This window comes from Podarcis cretensis, assembly GCF_951804945.1.
Source record: "Podarcis cretensis genome assembly, chromosome: 2".
Classification (NCBI taxonomy): domain Eukaryota; kingdom Metazoa; phylum Chordata; class Lepidosauria; order Squamata; family Lacertidae; genus Podarcis; species Podarcis cretensis.
The window spans coordinates 114,922,492-114,940,526 of NC_137171.1; the positions used below are offsets into that span (position 1 = coordinate 114,922,492).

The window sequence follows — 18,035 nt, forward strand, 5'->3', positions numbered from 1 at the left end:
ACGACAAACTTCTCGGACTAGAAATCTGAGTGTTAAGTTTCCCGTGCTGAGCAGCCTGCAGAGGGAAAACCTTCCTCTCTAGGGAACGCCTGGAACGCTCATTGCCCTGCTGTACCCATTCATTTTATGCATTTGCAGTCAACAGCAAACTAATGACCGCCCATAGCATTCCTCTTGCTGCATTGTAATTACTATGATTTATTCTTCTTCTGTATGATAAATGCAGTGTGCTGGAAATGCGCAGGGCAATCGCAGGTCAAGGGGTAAGGGATTACAGTGGTGCCCCGCAAGACGAATGCCTCGCAAGGCAGAAAACCCGCTAGACAAAAGGGTTTTCCGTTTTGGAGGTGCTTCGCAAAACGAATTTCCTATGGGCTTGCTTCGCAAGACGAAAATGTCTTGCGAGTTCCTGCAGGTTCCCCCCCCCTTTTTTTCTAAGCCGCTAAGCCGCTTATCAGCTGATCCGCTAAGCCGCTAAGCTGCTTAACAGCTGATCCGCTAAGCCGCTTAACAGCTGATCCTCTAAGCCGCTTATCAGCTGATCCGCTAATCCACTAAGCCGCTAATGGGCTTGCTTCGCAAGACGAAAAAACCGCAAGACGAAGAGACTCGCGGAATGGATTCTTTTCGTCTTGCGAGGCACCACTGTACATCCTGTGGTCAAGTCTTGGGGGGGGAAGGGGGAGGGCTTGAATTGGTGGGGCTTACAATCCGTTCTTGCCTGTATTGACTACTACAACATGCCACATGTGGGGCTGCCCTTAAAGTCAGCATAGAGTGGGGGTCAGAAGGAAGCCGGCAGTAAATCACACCGGTCAAGTTGGAACTGACTCTTTGTTTATCTTGTGATTTAAAAAGCAAACAAACATGGGAAGGTGGCGTCTGGGGAGATGGCGTCCCGGATTTTGGCTTCAAAGTGTTCAAATCTCCTTGTGAGAGATTTGTGGGATCTCCTTCTATGCTTCCTGGGCGGAGGCAACTGTTTCCCTTATGTGCTTTCTGTGAAGAGAACCTCCCCGCTTCTGTGCTTACCATGAGGGAAGGAACCCTTTACCTCTTTGCAAAGGATTACTAAAGATTGCGGCTACTGCATGTGTGTTTTTGTGTGTGTGTGTGTGTGTGTGTGTGTGTGCTCTGCTTCAAAATCTAGCAGTGGGAGCGACCTGGATGCAGAGCAAGCCCTAATACAGGCATGTCCAAAGTCCATTTCGGGGGCCTAATCCAGCCCGCCGGTCAGTTTAATCCGGCCCCTGTGGCAGTTTATTTCCTGGGGTAAAATCCTAAAAAACCCTCAACAACTTCAATCCTAAAAAAAGCTCAATCCTAAAAAAAATCAACAACTTTGGTTAGCCCTTTGGTTGGCCCTCACGGCCCTTCACTTCATCAAATCCGGCCCTCTTTGAAAAAAGTCTGGACACCACTCCCCTAATACAACACCAGTCCTGAAAGACCTACATTGGCTCCTAGTACGTTTCCAAGCACAATTAAAAGCATTTGTGCTGACCTTTAAAGCCCTAAATGGCCTTGGCCCAGTATACCTGAAGGAGCGTTTCCACCCCCATCGTTCAGCCCAGACACTGAGGTCCAGTGCCGAGGGCCTTCTGGAGGTTCCCTCACTGCGAGAAGTGAGGTTACAGGAAACCAGGCAGAGGGCCTTCTCGGTAGTGGTGCCCGCCCTGTAGAATGCCCTCCCATCAGATGTCAAGGAAATAAATAACTATCTGACTTTTAGAAGACATCTGCAGTCAGCCCTGTTTAGCAAAGTTTTTATCGTGTTTTTATTATGTTGGGAGTTGCCCAGAGTGGCTGTGGAGGGCTGGCCAGATAGGTGAGGTATAAGTAATGAATAATAATAATAATAATAATAATAATAATAATAATTTATTTATTACTAATGGGAACCTACCCAAAGGCTGCCTAGAAATGTCCCCTCATCCAAAGTGTAGCTGTGAAGCTCTTCATAGGAGAACTCCATACCAGGCATATAACCGAGAAGGCTGAACTGAGAATCTCATGGAAGGCTTCCCATGGCATTTATTTTATTTTATTTTATTGTTGTATGTGGGAAGGCCCCTGTTTTGATCCCTGGCACCTCCAGCTATAGCTGGAGAAAACCTCGGCAGCAGAAATCCCGGAGAGGTGCTGCGGGCCAGTGCAGGCAATACTGAGCAATGGTCTGACTCGGTATAAGGCAGCTTCCCACATTTCCTTAGCCGATGGTTTTGATGTTGGAGCTTCTCGTATTTATCAATGATGTTTTTATGTGTTGCGATCTGTCTTGGGGAGGGCTATGCGCCCTGAAAAGTGTATTAGCAAACCAGTTAAAATAAATGAACATGACTCCCCACCTATTGAGAGCCCACCCCAGGGAGCCGTCCTTTTCTTATGCTGCAGAGAGTTTAAGGCATTGGTAGGCAAACTAAGGACCGGGGGCCGGATCTGGCCTAATCGCCTTCTCAATCCAGCCCGCAGACAGTCCAAGAATCAGTGTGTTTTTACACTGAATGTGCCCTTTTATTTAAAATGCATCTCTGGGTTAGAGACATCACCTTGCAAAAAGGTCCATATAGTTAAAGCTATGGTTTTCCCAGTAGTGATGTATGGAAGTGAGAGCTGGACCATAAAGAAGGCTGATCACCGAAGAATTGATGCTTTTGAATTCTGGTGCTGGAGGAGACTCTTGAGAGTCCCATGGACTGCAAGAAGATCAAATCTATCCATTCTTAAGGAAATCAGCCCTGAGTGCTCACTGGAAGGACAGATCGTGAAGCTGAGGCTCCAATACTTTGGCCACCTCATGAGAAGAGAAGACTCCTTGGAAAAGACCCTGATGTTGGGAAAGATGGAGGGCACAAGGAGAAGGGGACAGCAGAGGACGAGATGGTTGGATAGTGTTCTCGAAGCTACCAGCATGAGTCTGACCAAGCTGCGGGAGGCAGTGGAAGACAGGAGTGCCTGGCGTGCTCTGGTCCAGGGGGTCACGAAGAGTTGGAAACGACTAAACAACAACAAATCTCTGGGTTATTTGTGGGGCATAGGAATTCGTTCATTATTATTTTTTCAAAATATAGTCTGGCCCCCAACAAGGTCTGAGGGACAGTGAACCGGCCCTCTGCTGAAAAAGTTTGCTGACCCCTAGGTTAAGGGGACACTACTGGTGGCAGTCCTTGCAGGTGATTCATGGATGCGACTGAAGCACTGAACGTTTGCATGTGGGTATCAGCTTCCAAGTTTGGCACAGTACCAAAATGAAAATGCCCAGGTGTGTGTGCTATATGCAAAAGACCCCAGGTGCTCAGCCAATACCTGAGGGTTGATGCCATTCCAGGGAAGAAGCTTATTGTCAGTGATGTTTTTGTATTCCACATCGGCGGCTGCTATAGTCTTTTCTTGCACCTGACGCCCTCCATGGCTCTGATTACAGTGGCTATTTCCTGGTTTGAGTTTTACAGCTCTCCCTCGCTTATCTCTTGCTAATTGAGTCTAATAGCTTCGCTATCAGCACTGCCATTGAACTCCTCCAAGTGAATTTGGGCACGGCCCAAATTCTGCTCCATCTACTTAGGAAACTGGACAATTCCAGGCACTGGGTCTTTCTCAGAGGATATGGCTATCAATTAATAATAGCCATGAACGCTTTTCTCTGCCTCCACAGTCTGAGGCAGTAATGTCTCTGAACACCAGTTGCTGGAAACCTCGGGCCAGGAGAGTGCTCTTGTGCTAGGGTCCATTTTCCTACAGGCAACTGGATCATTCCCAGTGAGGTTTGGCTTGGCTGTGACAATACTTCCCCGCAGATTAGGGTGGGTATCCGTGAAGCTGAGGCTCCAAGACTTTGGCCACCTCATGAGAAGAGAAGACTCCCTGGAAAAGACCCTGATGTTGGGAAAGATGGAGGGCACAAGGAGAAGGGGACGACAGAGGACAAGATGGTTGGATAGTGTTATCGAAGCTATTGTGAGATTCTCTGTGCCCAGAAGCCTTATAGCATGGGTAGGCAAACTAAGGTCCAAGGGCCAGATCAGGCCCAATTGCCTTCTGGATCTGGCCCGCGGACAGTCTGTGCAATCCTTCCCCAAAATAGCTCAACAACTCTGGGCAATCCACCCACCGCACGCACTCTCCTCCTCCCTCCAATGACAATGGGTAGATCACTGCCAGTTTTTTTATACTGGGAGTAGATCACAGTCTCTTGGGAGTTGGACATGCCAGGTCTAGAGGACACCATGTTGGCTAGCCCTGGATTTGAGCATTACAGAAAGGAAAACAGACCAGAAGCGGCATGAGTCTCGGCTCAGAGAGGTGTCAGCTTAGTCCAGCAGCTGGATGAACATGCAAGGGTGGGAGATGCCAGAGGCATTAATAAAAACAGGGGTCAGCAAACATTTTCAGCAGGGGGCCGGTCCACTGTCCCTCAGACCTTGTGGGGGGCCAGACTATGCACTCATACCTCGGGTTACAGACATGTCAGGTTGCGTTTTTTCGGGTTGCGGACCACCGAAACCCGGAAGTACCGGAACAGGTTACTTCCGGTTTTTGGCGGCCACGCATGCACAGAAGCACTAAATCACACTTTGCACGTGCACAAACACTCTGCTGCGGGTTGTGGACGCTGCGGGTTGCGAATGTGCATCCCACATGGATCACGTTGACAACCCGAGCGTCCACTGTATTTTGAAAAAAATAATAATGAATGAATTCCTATGCCTCACAAATAACCCAGAGATGCATTTTAAACAAAAGGACACATTCTACTCATGTAAAAACACGCTGATTCCCGGACCGTCCGCAGGCCAGATTGAGAAGGCCGGATCTGACCCCCGGGCCTTAGTTTGCCTACCCATGAATAAAAAGATTACGTTCCCAGCAAGACAGAAAGAAGCAGTCTTTCCATCGGGCCATATTTGCATGGCAATTTGACACTGGGGGAAATAAGGCAAGTATATAATCTGGAGAAGACGCTTCTTGAGTTGCCTGGGTTGTGCAACCACAAGGGACTCTGGACATTCAGGGAAGGCTGTGGTTGTTTACCAACCAGTCTTTGTTGCATCCTACTGCACCGCATAACAGGCCGGCCGCTAGCCCAGGAGGCTTATGGCAGGGCAGCAGCCAGGCAGTGGCAGCTCCTTGGCTTGAATTAGAACCATCCACCTTCTGGAAGCAGCTGGTTGCGGCAACTTGGCTAGTTTCTCCTCGAAGGAGGGAACCAGTTTTCCAGTTTACGTGCAACCCAACTGCCTGCTGAAGTTCTGCTCTTGTTGCAGAATGGCAAGCTGCTCTAGGGCTGCCTTGCTGTGTTATTATGCTGCCTCCAGGCCCTGGGACCTTTGGCCCTGTGAATAAAGCACAACTGATTGGGATTCATACCTTTCGAGAAATACTTTTCTTTTCTTTCTTTTTAATTTTTTTAAAATTAAGGAATTCAACATAACAATTTATCCAAAATACATCATCCTCATTCCCCCCCCATTTTTCCCCTTCCCCCCTCCCCCCAAAAAGAAAAAACCACCCTCCCCTCCCCAGACTTCCCTCAGCTCCTCTCTCTGGTTTTTCAGCACATATTATTCTCTGTGTATTATAAAATTGTAAAGATCCTTAATTTATCTATCTAATGTTACCAATAAAAAGTTTGTGTATGTTTGTTCAAAACCTGCCAAGGAGTCCAGTTCATTTTGTTGTTTCTTTAAGTACTTTGTAAAAGGTTCCCATTCTTCTTTAAGGTCACAGTTGTCCTTACCATGTAGTTTGTGTGTCAATTTCTCCAATTCCACATAGTCCATCAATTTCTCTTGCCACAGTTCTTTGGTCGGGATTTCCTCATTCTTCCATTTTTGCGCTATTAAGACTCTTGGCGTCGTTGTCGCGTACATAAAGATGTTTTTCAGTTTCCTTGGCAGGTCTTTCCCTACAATCCCTAACAAAAAGGCTTCAGGCTTTTTTTACAAATGTTAATTGTAAAATTAAATACTTTTCTATAACTGACATGGTGAGGGGAAAGAATGTTGCTCCAAAGGCTTTGCGGTAGCTCTGGGTCCAAACAGTAAAACCTACATAAACCCATGGATGGCTCCGTTGGTAGAGCATGAGGCTCTGGATCTCAGGGATGTGGGTTCGAGCCCCACATTGGGCAAAAAGATTCCTGCATTGCAGGGGGTGGAGTAGATGAACTCTGGGAGTCCCATCCATCCAGCTCTACAATTCTATGATTCCATAGCCTCCACATTTCTTGCTGGGACATAGTAGATATTTCCTCCTGTCCTCGATTTACCCACCCCCATCTCTCTCTCACCAGGGGACAAGTTGAAACATGACCCGACTTTCCACGGCCCCATCAAAAATAGGTAAGAAACGCTTTGCGCATGGGCAGGTGAATTGGCTGCAATCTGGAGTACTTGTGTGGTGTTTTTGAAAGCGGCCGGGAGGCAAGGCGGCCTAAGAGGAGAATGGGCAGGCTTAGGTTCCAACTGCAGGGAGCCCTTCAGATGTTGCCAGATGACAGCTACCATCACCCTTGACTAGGAATGTGTTGTTATTATTATTATTATTATTATTATTATTATTATTACATTTGCAGCTAGGTCTATCCAACTGACCCTTTCTGAAACAATACAGGAACTGAGACGCAGCCATATTGCACAGTTCTCCCTTACCCGAATGTTATGATGCTGTTTTCCAATCAGTGCTTATAAAAAAACACATAAATTAGGGGAAAGTGTGAATAAAACTGAAAAATTTCCCATCTGTTTATTTGATTGCGTTTATATTCCGCCTTTTCCTCCAAGGGGCTCGTTCATGGTTCCCCCCTTCCTCATTTTTTCCTCACAACAACCCTGTGAGGTAGTCAAAACAAAATAAAAAAAATTTCTTCCAGTAGCATCTTAGAGACCAACTAAGTTTGTTGTTGGTATGAGCTTTTGTGTGCACACACACTGAAGTTGAAGTGTGCATGCACACGAAAGCTCATACCAAAAACAAACTTAGCTGGTCTCTAAGGTGCTACTGGAAGGATTTTTTTTTTATTTACGGCAGACCAACACGGCTACCTACCTAAAACTAAACCTGTGAGGTAGGTTATGCTGAGAAGTTCTGACTGGCCCAAGGTCACCTAGTGAACTTCATCGCTGTGTGGGGATTCAAACCCTGTGGGATTAAATACCGTGGTACCTCGGGTTACAAACACTTTGAATTACAAACTCCGCTAACCCAGAAGTAGTACTTCGGGTTGCTTCAGGATGAGAACAGAAATCGTTTTCCAGCGGCAGCGGGAGGCCCCATTAGCTAAAGTGGTACCTCAGGTTAAGAACGGTTTCAGGTTAAGAACAGACCTCTGGAACAAATTAAATTCGTAACCAGAGGTACCACTTTAAGGAAGATGAAAACCCTGCACAGTCATACCTTGGTTGTCAAACGCCTTGCAACTTGAAAGTTTTGGCTCCTGAACGCCGCAAACCCAGTAATGAGCGTTCTGGTTTGTGAATGTTTTTGGGAAGTCGAACGTCCGACACGGCTTCTGCGGCTCCTGTAGCCAATCGGAAGCCACGCCTTGGTTTTTGAACGTCTTGAGCGCCTTAGTTTTCGGAAGTCGAACGGACTTCCGGAACAGATTCTGTTTGAGAACCAAAGTGTGACTGTATGCCACATTGAGCTCCTTGGAGGGAAAGGTAAGATATAAATGCACTAAATAAATGAAGATAAAATAAAGGTGAGCAAATGCTGATCGCATTCCCTGGACTGGTTCACATTCTGGATATGGGAACATTGGCGATTTTGGCTTCCTGTCTCCTATATTCTCCAATATCCCTAGTGATGACTCAGTTATGTGAAGAAAAATTGCCCTCTGGCCCAGTGGTGTGTGGTCAGTGGAATAGGGGGACTAGACTAGTCCCTTAAATGTTCCCCTGGCTCCTCCTTCCCAAACCCTACGGAAAACTTCACCGCACAACACTTATCTGGCCTGTTTAGAAGAGAAGAAGAAGAGTTTGGATTTGATATCCTGCTTTATCACTACCCGAAGGAGTCTCAAAGCGGCTCACATTCTCCTTTCCCTTCCTCCCCCACAACAAACACTCTGTGAGGTGAGTGGGGCTGAGAGACTTCAAAGAAGTGTGACTGACCCAAGGTCACCCAGCAGCTGCATGTGGAGGAGCGGGGAAGCGAACCCGGTTCACCAGATTACGAGTCCACCGCTCTTAACCACTACACCACACTGGCTCTCTTGTTTAGAGTAATTCTCCCCTCGTTTTAATTGTTTCTTCCAGGGTTGGGCCTTCAGAGGAATTTAAGCTGTCTAGTTCAGGCAGCTTCCATCATCACCCAGGCATTCTCCAGATGTCCTAGACTACAACTCCCATCAAGCTGGCTGGGGCTAATAGGAGTTGTAGTCCAGAACAGCTGGAGGTTGCTGAAGGCTGAGCCTAGGGTGAGTGTTTTTGGGGTCCAAGCAGACTCCTCCATCCCCATTTCTGCTATTCATACGTGTCTTCCCACCGTCCTTCTGTTCCAGGAGCTGTACTGACATTATCTGCTGTTTTATCTTCACGGTTTTCATCGCTGGCTACATCGTGGTGGGGATTCTGGGTAAGTAGTGCTAAAAGCAAAAGGGCTTGGAGATTTGGGCAAGGAAGGCGGAATCAAGTTGGGAGCTATTGTTTCGCCAGGCAGAAGCAGTTTGTCTGGAAGCTCTGCCAGCTTCAGGACATGACATGCAAACCAAATTCACTCTGGTTGTTTTCTTTCTTTCTTCTATTTTTTTAATTTTAAAAAATAGATTTTATTGATACATCAGAACACCAAAACAAAGCAAAAACAATACAGTGGTACCTCGGGTTAAGTACTTAATTCATTCCGGAGGTCCGTACTTAACCTGAAACTGTTCTTAACCTGAAGCACCACTTTAATAATAATAATAATAATAATAATAATTTTTTATTTATACCCCGCCCTCCCCAGCCAAGGCCGGGCTCAGAGCTTTAGCTAATGGGGTCTCCCGCTGCTGCCGCGCCACTGGAGCACGATTTCTGTTCTCATCCTGAAGCAAAGTTCTTAACCTGAAGCACTATTTCTGGGTTAGCGGAGTCTGTAACCTGAAGCGTATGTAACCTGAAGCATATGTAACCCGAGGTACCACTGTACAGCAATAAAAAGAAATTAAAAATTAGATAATGACAATAAAAGTTACAACCAACAAAACTTAAACATTTACACCACATAAATACAGATAACGTAAAGTGTTGACTTCCTTCACACTGATGCCAGCTTTTTAATTTATTTCTTTTCACCTGTTTCCTTTGTGAATTATTGTTATGATTGCCTCACATACATAACCTAAGAGTCATAAACCGTCTTGCAGAAATTAATCAAACACTCGGGTTGTTTTCGTTTGCACGCTTGATTTTGGGCACAATCTCTGTTCAGTGCCAGCAGAAGTAAATAAGTTGCAAAGCGCTGCCCTTTGTGCTAAGACGCGTTTTACCATTTACAGACACCGTAATAGTAAGAGTCTTCAGCATAAAAACAAAAAAACTGCAGTGTTATGGGCTAGAAACTTGCTGTGTATTTTACTAATGCCCCTAGACCTGAAAGAATATACTGTATTGATCCTTGACACAGACCCTCCAAGTGTCCCTATTTTCCAGGGACGGTCCTGGATTTACAGAAGTTGTCCTGGTTTCTGATTTGATCCCGGAATATCCCACTTTTCCTTAGGATGTCCCTATTTTCATTGGAAAAATGAAGGGTATGGAATAGGATGTCCCAAGGCTTTTTTTCCAGCTGGAAATCACTGGAATTAAGTTCCGGCACCTCTCAGGTGCCATTATAAGAGAACAAGGGAGGTGTTCATGGTGAGTTCCAGCACCTCTTTTTCTATGAAAATAGCACTGGCCATTGTCCCGCCTTTGAGTCTACCCCTAACCAACGCTGTCAGGGAACTGCCATCAGAGCAGGTGGTGGAAGGGCTCAAGGAGGTTAGGAGAGACTTAACAGCAGAGGAAGGAACCAGCAGGGGGAGAGAAGGAGCTCCGAGGGAAAGGGAGTCGGAAGAAGGGCTCTGGGACACTTCCAGCGAAAACAGCGAGGAGGTTTCAGGACCTCCTATAGGGACACCCACACCTCGCCGGAAACTGTCATGCCGAGAGTCCAGAAGACGCGTTTCCGTTAAGGAGCTTTTATGTTGGAAGAGGTTCCGCAAACGCCCACTGTCGGATTCTGCCAGCGACTGAGGGAGCCATGCTTAAGGGCTCCGCTAAAGACAGAGTTTTGCTAAGCTGAGCAAACCCTGAGGGACTAAGTTTTTACGCACAAGCAGCTCATCATCCCATCACAAACACCACCTCACAGCGCCTCTGTAAAAATGCGAGCGCTTTTCCTCACTTCTATTATCCTTTGTTTCTTCTCAATCCTAGCCTGGCTATACGGTGATCCCCGGCAGGCTATTTATCCCAGGAATTCAACTGGAGCATATTGCGGAATTGGCGAAAACCGGTAGGTACAGAGACCCACGGGAAAGAAGGGGGAACCAATTGTGAAGGGTGCATTGTCACGGGGAGCGTGTTTAGTAAGCGCACAAGGCTGGAATCCATGGCCAGAAAAGTACCTTGGCTTGGCAGAGCCATTTTCTTCCCCCTCCTTTTCCTCATTTTAGTTTTTGCTTCCTTCTAACATTCGTGTTTCCCCTTTTGTCAACAGTCGAGTCTGCTGCTTCACCTTTTTCTTCTTCATTTTATGCATTTGCTGTGTCCTTTTCCCGGTCTCTTCCTTTACATGACTTGCGCCCACCTCCTATTGGTAAAACCTATTTGGTGTTTCGCAACTTTTTGACTAGTTGCAGGACCTTAGCCAGACCTAGCAGAGTAAATGCAGAATCCACGGAAACAATTGGCAACTTAGCTGCAGACAGGATAGACGAAGCAGAAACCAGGAACTTGTAGTTAGGTGTTTATTATATACAGTGGACTATTTACAGAACACGGATCTTATTCTAGCTCTCTCTGATACGACTCACAACTCCTACACTGACACACAGAACTCTGAACCTCTGAACTCACACATTCCAGTTAGTAGGCCATTAATTATCACTCCCTTGAGAGAGCTTGACCAATCAGGGAGCTGTCTCCATGTCTCTGTTATCACCAGGCAGACTTACTCCTTCAGATTGCCTTCTGGCTGTCTGCCAAACCTTTAATAGACTCTGTGTGAGTAGCTGCACATACACAGTTTCCCAACACCTCCCCCCCCCCCAGAAATCCTTTTTACTGTGCATTCATGATGGGGGAGTTGGGAGGAGAAATTGAAGGTGAATCTATGAAACGTTCACTTTCCAAAACAGTATGAGAACCCGGAAGCACAGCCTTCCTTCAGAATTCTCCCTTATCCAAACTTTGTCATTCAACCGATGCGTAATGATGTGTCACTTAAATACCATACAGAAATGCATTATATTAGGGAAAAATCTCTTGTTAGTCAAAAAACGCATCTCAAAAATGCATTTGTTAGGAGAAATTCACACTAAAATTCACACTTTTTTTAAAAGAAAAGAAAAGAAAGAAATTTGCACATCGCTGCAGAAGTGTGGAGAATTGAATTTGAGATTTTTTGTTGTTGTTTAGTCGTGTCCAGCTCTTCGTGACCCCATGGAACAGAGCACGCCAGGCACTCCTGTCTTCCACTGCCTCCTGCAGTTTGGTCAAACTCATGCTGGTAGCTTCGAGAACACTGTCCAACCATCTCGTCCTCTGTCGTCCCCTTCTCCTTGTGCCCTCCATCTTTCCCAACATCAGGGTCTTTTCCACGGAGTCTTCTCTTCTCATGAGGTGGCCAAAGTATTGGAGCCTCAGCTTCAGGATCTGTCCTCCCAGTGAGCCCTCAGGGCTGATCTCCTTCAGAATGGATAGGTTTGATCTTCTTGCAGTCCATGGGACTCTCAAGACTCTCCTCCAGCACCATAATTCAAAAGCATCAATTCTTCGGCGATCAGCCTTCTTTATGGTCCAGCTCTCACTTCCATACATCACTACTGGGAAAACCATAGCTTTAACTATATGGACCTTTGTTGGCAAGGTGATGCGTCTACTTTTTAAAGTAAGGAATTTGAGATAGAATGGGAAAATTCAAGATTCAAAACAGATATTTCCTTCCATCCCTGACTTGTGATGATTTGTGCACGTTGATGGTATCAGGGCGGTTGTACATGATCCAACTTTCAGTATTGGCCGCATCTGCACTATATGTTAAAAGCACCGTGATACCAGTTTAAACAATCATGGCTCCCCCTAGAGAATTCGGTAAACTGTAGTCTGTCAAAGGTGCTGAGAGTTGTTCCCCTCACAGAGTTGCGGTTCTAAGAGCTCCCTGGGGAAAGGATTGGCACTGGGATAGCTCAGTTGGTAGAGCACAAGACTCTTCATCTCAAGGTCATGGGTTCAAGACACACGTTGGCCAAGAGATTACTGCATTGCAGGGGGTTGGGCTAGATGACCCTCAGGGTCCCTTCCGACGCTACGGTTCTATGATTGTTAAACCACTCTAGGGTGCATTTAACCCCATTTTTGTCTATGCCCCAGCCCCAGTGGACGTTGCCCCTCCCTGCCATTTGCCCTGGGAAGAAAGCTTCTCTTAGTCCTTGGCCCCTGAATTGTGGACTCTAATTGTTGAGCCTAAGATACGGCCTCCCCTCATGGAATACTTCCATATTGCCGAACTAATAGGGAGGATAAGAGGAGATATGGTAGAAAAAGTGAACAAGGAGTGGGCTATCTTTAAGGAGTACATCAAAATTTATGTGGGAAAAGTAGAATTTCTGACAGATATTGAGTGAATCCAGAAAATGATTAGAGTGAAAGGAGAGCAAAGTCAAGAGATTAAAGAAATAATGAAATACGTTTAAGCTAGTTGGAAAAAGAAAGTAGTGTAACAAGAACGGCTGGAGGTGAAGTCACTTGGTGGGTGTCCGTGTGGGGTAGGTGTGTAGGTATGTTGATATGTACAGTACAGTGGTACCTCGGGTTAAGAACTTAATTCATTCTGGAGGTCTGTTCTTAACCTGAAGCACCACTTTAGCTAATGGGGCCTCCCACTACCGCTGCGCCACCAGAGCACAATTTCTGTTCTCAGCCTGAAGCAAAGTTCTTAACCCGAGGTACTATTTCTGGGTTAGCGGAGTCTGTAACCTGAAGCGTATGTTACCTGAGGTACCAGTGTATAGGTAGGTATTATATAGAGTAAAGTAGGTATGCTTTATGTTATGAAAATAAGGTAGTGTGTTGTGTATGTGTATTGTGTAAATGTATATGCAAGTATTTTATATGTTAATAAAATTTAAATAATTAAAAAAGAAAGAAACGAAAAAGATATGGCCTCCCCTCTCCTCCCTACCCTCTTAATTATTTAATCTGGGTTTGTTTCACTCTCCCTCTCTGTGTTTTGCAGGGGCAAACCTTTCGTTTTCTACCTCAACATTATGAAGTGCGCCACAAGCTTCAATGTCATATCAGCTGCGATGAGCGGATTGCAGTGCCCTACACCGCAGGTAAGAAGAGTGGGTGGGCTCAGGAGGGGTTCCTGAGATGGAGCTGGCTGTAGCAGGAAGCACTTCCTCACGTCCATTTTGTTTTGTTTCCCTTCAACTTTATCTCCCCACTGCCAAGTTTCAAATTGCATTACATCAGCCTTCTTTCCAGGCACTGCCGAGTGCCACCAAGGGACTGAACCCAGGCTTCTGCATGCGGAATATGCTCTTTCCCACTGAGCCACAGCCCTTCCCTTGTGCGCTATGCTGATGATGATTATGGCAGGAAAAATGTGTTGATGTGCTCATCCTTTATATTTGAAGCCGACTCTTCTATCTCTTCTGTTGTTAATAATAATAATAAAAATAATAAATTTTATTATTTATACACCGCCCATCTGGCTGGGTTTCCCCAGCCACTCTGGGCTGCTTCCAACAAAACACTAAAATACAATAACCTATTAAACATTAAAAGCTTCCCTAAACAGGGCTGCCTTCAGATGTCTTCTAAAAGTTTGGTAGTTATTTTGTTCTTTGACATCTGGTGGGAGGGCGTTCCACAGGGCAGGTGCCACTACCGAGAAGGCCCTCTGCCTGGTTCCCTGTAACTTGGCTTCTCGTAGCGAGGGAACCGCCAGAAGGCCCTTAGAGCTGGACCTCAGTGTCCGGGCAGAATGATGGAGGTGGAGATGCTCCTTCAGGTATACTAGACCGAGGCCGTTTAGGGCTTTAAAGGTCAGCACCAACACTTTGAATTGTGCTTGGAAAACGTACTGGGAGCCAGCGTTGGTCTTTCAAGACCGGTCTTATATGGTTAAATACAGTAGTACCTCTGGTTGCGAATGGGATCCGTTCCAGAGGCCTGTTCGCAGCGCGGGTTGCGATTCGTTGCTTCTGTGCATGCGCGTGACATCATTTTGCGCATCTGCGCATGTGCGAGCGGCGAAACCCGGAAGTAACCCTTTCTGGTACTTCCGGGTCGCCACGGGACGCAACCTGAAAAAACGTAACATGAAGCAAACGTAGCATGAGGTATGACTATAGTGGGAATAATAAATCTTGTTGAATATCCATAACAGGGGGGGGGGGAAGGAAAGGAATGAAATAAGAGCAATAAGAACTTAGGATTCATAACCTGACGGATCCCAACAGTTTGAAATATTACAGACTTGGAGGCTCTGGTCTTATTTAAAGACATCACCAACCAAACCTGGGGCAAAGCATATTAATCTGCCTACATAAGAAAAAGAAACGGAAGGTCAAGATGGCTGAGAAGAAAATACAATCTAAAATAACTGTTACTGCCAGGTCCCAAGGTAGGAGACACTCAACAGCAGAAATTGATCCCAATGCAGATCTGAAAGATTTGCTAGTTAACATGGACAAGAATATGAATGATAAACTGGATTCAATGAACAATAAGATTGAACAAAATTTAAAAATAATAATAATAGATCTTCAAGGTCAGGTAAAAGACCTGACAATAAAAAATAAGGAGCTAGACAAAACAGTTCAGGAATTAAAAATCAAGACAAATAAACAAGAAGAAGTTTCCAAAAGGATTCAGAACGACAATAAAGACCTGAGGAAAAATCAATAATAAAGTTATAAAATAATAACAAGGAAGTCACGCACAGGTGGAGGGAAGACACAGGGCAAGAAATAAGAAATGGATAAATGTGGGTACATAATGAAATGTGAAAATGTGAATTTATGAATATAATGTATATGTATCATTATGTAAAGATTTCATATATGCATTGCAACATTAAAATAAAATAAAGTAAAATAAAATAAAATAAAGTAAAGTAAAATAAAATAAAATAAAATAAAATAAAATAAAATAAAATAAAATAAAATAAAATAAAATAAAATAAAATAAAATAAAATATGATTATGGCACAGAAGTAGGGCCATTGTAAAAAGCTGGCAACCCTAACTGCCAGAGAGGGCAAAACCAAGAAATTGAGAAGTTGGGCGCCTTGACTTCTCCCAGACTCCAGACGTGACAATTGGAAATTCTGTCAGATCAAAGCAATCGATAAACTTTGCAAACCCTTCCTTTCCCTCTCTCCAGATCTGCGTCCCGTCCTGCCCTTCCAAGTTCTGGGCGGTGCCTCCACAGATTATCCAAAAGGATAAACCCGAGAAAGTATGGAACCAGACCCTGTGCCAGCCAGCGATTAACCTCACGACAACCAGCCTGGTAAGTTGGCACCTTTTATTACGGCAGGTTAGTTCTTCACCCCCACCCATTTCTCCACTCAGCAAGTGTACAGGCCGTAAGAAGAGATCCCCGCTGGATCAGGCCTGTGGCCCATCTAGTCCGGAGTCCTGTTGTTGCAGGGCCCAGTCAGATGCCTTGATGGAAAGCCCAAAAGCAGAACCTGAACATAACAGCCCTCTCCTCCTTGCAATTCCCAGCAGAACTATATTCAGAGGTGGTCTTCTTCTTTGGCGATTGCTTGTAGACGAGTAGGATTGTCTTCCATAAACACTGTTTTAACAATGAGTCCGTAAGTGATTGTGGAGGCCAATTCTGGACCCACACGTCCTTCCACACTGGGGACATAGGTTTCCGGGTGGGAGTTGATCATGGTGAGGGTTTGCCAAGCATGACTTCCTCTTAGCACATTTCTCCCTTGCGTCCTGAGTTTGAGTGTCTTCAAAACCCATGACACCTTTGGTAAAGGCTGTTCTCCAACTGGAGCGCTCGCAGGCAAGTGTTTCCCAGTTGTCAGTGTTTATACTACATTTTTAAAGATTTGCCTTGAGAAAGTCTTTAAACCTCTTTTGTTGACCACCAGCATTACACTTTCCATTTTTAAGTTTGGAATAGAGTAGTTACTTTGGAAGACGATAATTAGGCATCCGCACAATATGACCAGTCCAACGAAGTTGATGTTAGAGAATCATCGCTTCGACACTGGTGATCTTTGATTCTTCCAATACACTGGCATTAGTTCGCCTGACATAATGGTATGTCCATAAGTGATTGTGGAGGCCAATTCTGGATCCACACATCCTTCCACAGTGGGGACATAGGTTTCCAAGTGGGAGTTGATTGTGGTGAGGGTTTGCCAAACATGCTGTCAGAGCTGCCCCAAGGTCCCAGCTCACAGAGGACCAACGCCAGGTCGTCGTTATGTACAAAAGTCTTTATTAAAGTTCAGTTTCCATTTCAAAGCCGCAGCGCGCAGCTCTATGTCTTAAACCCTAGACCGTCGAAGTCCCGTCTGAATCTCCTCCCCCCTGACACCAGTTTAAGATCCTAGCCCTGCTCCACCTCTTCCGCTGCTCTCTCCTCCTCTGGGTCCTCCTGCCCGCTGGGGCATTGCCCTTTCTGGACTCTTCTGACGCTGAGTCGCCTGACTTCTGTCATTGCTTCCCTCTTCCGGGAGGCTCGCTGGACTTGACCTCCCCTCCTTTGCCTGACTCTCCGATGGAGGTGTGGTCAGCCCTGACTCATCTTCTCTCCCTGGTGGGGGATACGCTGGCCCCGATCCCTGGGACTCTCCCCCCCCCACTCTGCTCTGGTGGGGAAGCTGGTCCTGATTTCCAACTGCTGCTCTGGGAGTCCCCGCTGGCCCCTTGCTCCTGGGGTGTCCCCCTTGGGAACCCCCTTGCCCTGGCCACCGGCGCCCCCTTCTGTGAATCTTCCGATTCGCTGGAGAGGCTCATGGAATCTCTCGGGCCACTGTCATCTTCTCCTACGCTCCCCTCGGATTCTTCCCCTTCGCTCTCCATCTCCTCCTTTCCCCGTGCTTCTGCTCTTGAGCCCCTGACACATGCCTTCCTCAAAGCTTGTTTCTCCCTTTCTCCCTGAATTCTTTGAAGTTCACGACAGCTTTCGTTGAGGCTATTCTCCAATTAGAGCGCTCGCAGGCCGGTGTTTCCCAGTTATCAGTGCTTATACTACATTTTTAAAGATTTTGTTTTCCACCAATATTTCGCTTTCCATTCTTAAGTTTGGAATAGAGTAGTTGCTTTGAAAGATGGTAATCGGGCATCCACACAACAGGACCAGTCCAACGAAGTCGATGTTGAAGAATCATCGCTTCGACACTGGTGATATTTGCTTCTTCCAATACACTGGCATTAGTTCGCCTGACATCCCAGGTGATGTGTAAATTTTTTCGGAGACACCGTTGATGGAATCTTTCAAGGAGTTGGAGATGGCGTTTGTAAGTGGTCCATGTTTCACAAGCATATTCAGAGGTATACTGCCTCCCACACCAGAGGTGGAAAATAGACGTTGTGGCTAGTAGCCATGGAGACCCTTAGGTAAAGGGACCCCTGACCATTAGGTCCAGTTGTGGCCGACCCTGGGGTTGTGGCGCTCATCTCGCTTTATTGGCTGAGGCAGCCAGTGTACAGCTTCCGGGTCATGTGGCCAGCATGACTAAGCCGCTTCTGGTGAACCAGAACAGCGCACGGAAACACCGTTTACCTTCCCGCCGGAGCGGTACCTATTTATCTACTTGCACTTTGATGTGCTTTCAAACTGCTAGGTTGGCAGGAGCAGGGACCG

The 18,035-nt window shown here is 46.1% G+C and overlaps 1 protein-coding gene across 1 annotated transcript in view; it reads left to right on the forward strand.

The window, feature by feature from the left end:
• The window catches only part of SLC44A4 (solute carrier family 44 member 4), a 59,853-nt gene that overhangs the window by 17,173 nt on the left and 24,645 nt on the right, over window positions 1-18,035 (forward strand). Inside the window, exons 2-6 of the mRNA XM_079961920.1 lie at window positions 6,293-6,341; window positions 8,504-8,577; window positions 10,404-10,482; window positions 13,426-13,525; window positions 15,582-15,710. Coding sequence (XP_079818046.1) covers window positions 6,293-6,341; window positions 8,504-8,577; window positions 10,404-10,482; window positions 13,426-13,525; window positions 15,582-15,710 — 431 coding nt within the window. The remainder of the gene's footprint in view (window positions 1-6,292; window positions 6,342-8,503; window positions 8,578-10,403; window positions 10,483-13,425; window positions 13,526-15,581; window positions 15,711-18,035) is intronic.